At 42.3% G+C, this 5,049-nt stretch overlaps 1 protein-coding gene across 1 annotated transcript; it reads right to left on the bottom strand.

The window, feature by feature from the left end:
* Nucleotides 1–3,001: 3,001 nt before the first annotated feature.
* On the bottom strand, nt 3,002–4,834 carry LOC117536398 (gastrula zinc finger protein XlCGF8.2DB-like; the record flags this gene model as incomplete). The annotated part of the gene is made up of 2 exons (XM_034201244.1): nt 3,002–4,419; nt 4,528–4,834. Coding segments are annotated over 2 exons (1,053 nt in total), but the record flags the coding sequence as incomplete, so codon positions are not given.
* Between the last annotated feature and the right edge of the window lie 215 nt (nt 4,835–5,049).

Here is a 5,049-nt window from a genome sequence, read left to right as displayed (position 1 = left end):
GTCGTGGCTGAACCTGTCTCTGCGGTCCTGCCTTGGGTCTCGTCATGCTGCTTCCCACAGGATTGTAGCTGACATCCTCGTGGATTCATCTTCTTATTACAGACACATGCATTTCCTAACATTCGGTTTATATGCTGTAAAATGTATTATCTCTTCGATTTACACACGGCATCTATTGCACGTCTGTCCGTCCTGGGAGAGGGATCCCTCCTCTGTTGCTCTCCCTGAGGTTTCTCCCATTTTCCCCCCACAAACTGTGGGTTTTCTCTGGAAGTGTTTCCTTGTACGATGTGAGGGTCTAAGGACAGAGGGTCTAAGGACAGAGGGTGTCGTTTTTCTCATAGTGATATTCTGAACAATCCGTGTTGTTGTAAAGTGTCTCTACTGTAGGCTAATTTTATTATATGCACAGCACTTTGGCTCAACCAAAAATCGTTTATAAATGTGCTATATAAATAAAACTTGCTTTGATTTGAGAATCAAACCCTCTGTGTTGCTCCGATACTTTTCTTTTCTTTGATTTATCCAGTTTGTTCATCGAGCCGGGGGTCAGGTTATTCATCTACAAGAATATAAGGTAATATTTAAATGTAATTATTAAGTAACATAAAATGCAATTCTTATTCAATAAAACGGTTTTACACTTTTAAAACAACACTATTCTGTCCCCACTCCCGGGCAGACAGACAACAGGAAGAACACTTGGCTTCAGAAGTTCCGTTTTAAAGTTTTACTCAGAAAGCACTGTACAACTGGACACACAAGAAAATGTACATTCATTTCAAGCATAGCAATCATTCAAGTTATTATCATACATTTCACGTGTGTGTTAACAACCATAGCATAAACGATGCGTTAGCTTCATGCTAACCCCTATGGGAAATTACATTGAAAGGCTAGCGGTTCGCTAGAGTTAAATATCTAATAATACAATTATACAATTCTATAATGTTCTTCAACCATCAGGTTTCCCTTTCTATCAGCTCTGCACCGTTATAGTGTAAATACCAATTGGATCAAATATAAAAGTCAGCCGAATTAGTGTTGATACTGCAAGGAGACGTATTGTGTGAAAGGAAATGTAAGATGTTGTTTAATTGCTGATATATTTATGATCCACGTCACGTTTTCAGTTTTTGCGGCAGTTCTCCTGTTTGTCCAGAAGTCTTCTCATCAGGGCTCTATAAATAGAGAACTACGGCAGATATGTCATATTTAGTGCAGCCGAACCGTGTATTACAATGCCGTTATGTGATGACCTCCAAAGAGAAAAGCAAGCACCTCTGAATAAAGTATTATTTTATTTTAAAAAACGTTTTCAGATTTCACATCACATAAACACCAAATCCCAGCATGCATTGCGGCAAAATCACCCAATCATCGAGCTGAGGATCTTGCCTACGCCTGTTTCCGGTTTCGTTTATCACCGATGTATTTTGTTATACACACATTCCTTCACATTTACATTTTAATTAACATTAAAGTATTTCGTGAGGCCTTTTAACATGTTTTTAAATATAACTACGGTTGTAGTCGAAGAGTTTGTAAATTAACATAAAGCGAAGCTGTTGCCTGGCAACGCAATCGCACAACGTCACGTCCGTTAATTCCACATCCACACGCATGGATTAACATCGATTTAATACATTAATGTAGTCTTTGTTTATGCTAAAAGAGGTGTCGACCAGCTGGGGCAACAAGAAAATCTGCGTAATGGAGTGTGACTATTAAAAAATAAATCATTACGTCGGGTTAGCTTTGCTTGGCATTTCCGGTTATTTCTCCACTGGTTAACGTGGGTTAACAATACCGTGTAGCTGTCACGTTTGAAGGGACGAAATCGTGACATCTTCACGTCTCCCAGCATGGTAAATCGTCACATGTTCACGTCTTGCCGTGATACCGGGTTGGATGAACCAGGTTAGTAAGCAGTACAGTACATATGGTATGGAAGGAATAACATGTTTCACCCTTCTGCTCGACATCCGACCCTCACTTAGATTTTTCCTCTGCAGTTTCCTCTCTGGTTTGAGGACTCGTCTTAGTGAGGTTTAATTTAAAATAAATCCAGTTATTGCAGACAAACATGTTGCCTGAAGCTGCCGCGTGGATCAGACTGTGACATGAGAGGAACCTGTTTCAGTTTGTAAAGATTAAAACGAGAGAAAGCCGGGGACACAAACACACAGAGACAATAATGAGCACAAAGATCTTTTAATAACAGCTGAAAAGCAAACTGGAAATGAAACATGATAACAAAGACAAATGTCCCCACCAGGCACGTGCAGCAGCACCTCCCACTTTACTGTCCCTTCAGACAGACAGGTAGCAGCACCTCCCACCTTACAGTCCCTTCAGACAGACAGGTAGCAGCACCTCCCACTTTACTGTCCCTTCAGACAGACAGGTAGCAGCACCTCCCACTTTACTGTCCCTTCAGAAAGACAGGTAGCAGCACCTCCCACCTTACTGTCCCTTCAGAGAGACAGGTAGCAGCACCTCCCACCTTACTGTCCCTTCATACAGACAGGTAGCAGCACCTCCCACCTTACTGTCTCTTCAGACAGACAGGTAGCAGCACCTCCCACTTTACTGTCCCTTCAGACAGACAGGTAGCAGCACCTCCCACTTTACTGTCCCTTCAGACAGACAGGTAGCACCACCTACCACCTTACGGTCCCTTCAGACAGACAGATAGCAGCACCTCCCACTTTACTGTCCCTTCACACAGACAGGTAGCACCACCTCCCACTTTACTGTCCCTTCAGACAGACAGGTAGCAGCACCTCCCACTTTACAGTCCCTTCAGACAGACAGGTAGCACCACCTCCCACTTTACTGTCCCATGTTATGCCGGCTTTTCTTGGCTTGTTTGAAGTTGAGTGGTGATGAACAAATGACACAACTTGGAATAACTAAAGTTGGGTTTTATGCGTTCTAATATTGCAATGCAAACCCATGATGTAATGACAGTAATTCAGAATAATTGAGTCATTGAATGCTCATTTCAGTCGATGTAATAAAACAAAACATATTGGACATGGCCTCAAGACTGTAACCTCTTCACATTCTGTAGAAATAGTCAATTACTAGCCTTATCTCACACATTGCTGTTTTCAATCTCTAATATGTGGATGACAGTTGAACTGCATGATGTAACATGCATGCCATCTGCTGGAAAGAAGACATATCGCTCTGTTGGCGTTGTTTAGACAACAAAAACAGAATGAAGCTCTCATTTCATCAACAACCTTTGAGTCCAGACACCGTCCTGCAGAGAGCACACAGCCCAACAGCACGTTGTTGGTCTCGCATCACTTTACAAAACGTTAGCATTAAGACACTAAGACTAGCTGGTCCCTTGTAAAGGTGAGTCCACCTTAAATGAGCAGTGGGTGATCAGCTGGTGAAAGGCAGGACACGGGAACTTGGTCCTGAGGAGATGTAACGATTATTAAACAATAAATAGTCTCAAGGGGTCGAAGAAATGAACATTTGTGATTATTAGCGAATCGGTTGTAGGTGGGTGAAAACAGGCTTAGGGAGTAACGTATTACATATATTGGCATTAGGTCATCAGGATACAAAATAGACAAATGTATTCCCTTACCAACACACTTGGTCTTTTTAAACGATTACGCCATTTAAATCTTTTGTCACAAACTTTGCAGATCTATTTTTCCTCTCCTGTGTGGATTATCATGTGATCCTTTAAACTTCCACTCTGTGAAAAAGCTTTCTTACAGACTGTACAGGTGAATGGTTTCTCTCCTGTGTGGATTCTCATGTGTATCTTTAAATATCCACTCTGTGAAAAACCTTTCTTACAGACTGAGCAGCTGTGTGGTTTCTCTCCTGTGTGGATTCTCATGTGTATCTTTAAATTTACACACTGTGAAAAAGCTTTCTTACAGACTGTACAGCTGAATGGTTTCTCTCCTGTGTGGACTCTCATGTGTCTCTTTAAACTTCCACTATGTGAAAAAGCTTTCTTACAGACTGTACATGTGAATGGTTTATCTCCTGTGTGAACTCTCATGTGTGCTTGTAAATCTCCACTCTGTAGAAAAGCTTTCTTACAGACTGAGCAGCTAAATGGTTTCTCTCCTGTGTGGACTCTCATGTGTCTCTTTAAATCTCCACTCTGTGGAAAAGCTTTCTTACAGACTGAGCAGCTGAATGGTTTCTCTCCTGTGTGGACTCTCATGTGTCTCTTTAAATGTCCACTCTGTGGAAAAGCTTTCTTACAGACTGAGCAGCTGAATGGTTTCTTTTCAGCACTACGTTGTGGATCACTGACAGATTCATGTCTATTTTTCAGTGAGTTTGAGCCTGAGGCAGGTTCTCTGGGCTCTTTCCAATCAGCACTGTCTTTAGTGTCAGGTTCAGAAGAGTCTCCAGTGTCAGGTTCAGAAGAGTCTCCAGTGTCAGGTTCAGAAAAGTCTCCAGTGTCAGGTTCAGAAGAGTCTTCAGTGTCAGGTTCAGAAGAGTCTCCAGTGTGGTCCTCAGTCTTTGGTTGCAAACTGCTCTCTGGATCTGAGTTCCTGGCTGGTTCTGGTCCTCCACAGTCATCTCCATCAGCTTCTGTTTCCATGTGTTCATTTTGTCTTTGATGAGGCTGAGAGGACTGAAGTTTCTCTTCATCATCTTCACTCTTCACAGGGTCAGGAATGAAAATGGACTTGGTGATATCAGCCTCCTCCAGCTCCTGAAGCTGCTCTTCCTCCTGTTCCAGCTTAATGTGTGGGGGGGGCTCTGGGTCCTCCTGGTCCAGACTGGTGCTCCACTCCTGCTGGTCAGGGAGAAGCTCTTCTTTAACCACCACCAGCTGCTGGACGTCTGCAGGAAACAGGAAACACAGTCAGAACAAACTGTTAAGTGTTAGCATTTAAAAATATCATCACCATTACAATGGGAGACATTTTGCAGCCCTAATTAATGCCTTTGTTTTTATATTTTCACATTATCTTTCTATTGTGTATTTCTGTTGGCTCAAGTCACCTCATGTAGCCCAGCCCCTTTCCACTTCCAGTTAAAAATGTAAAAGGG

Source organism: Gymnodraco acuticeps, unplaced genomic scaffold (genome assembly GCF_902827175.1).
Source record: "Gymnodraco acuticeps unplaced genomic scaffold, fGymAcu1.1, whole genome shotgun sequence".
Classification (NCBI taxonomy): Eukaryota; Metazoa; Chordata; class Actinopteri; order Perciformes; family Bathydraconidae; genus Gymnodraco; species Gymnodraco acuticeps.
The sequence above is the reverse complement of the archived record's forward strand: the minus strand, read 5'-3'. Positions and strand labels throughout refer to the sequence as shown.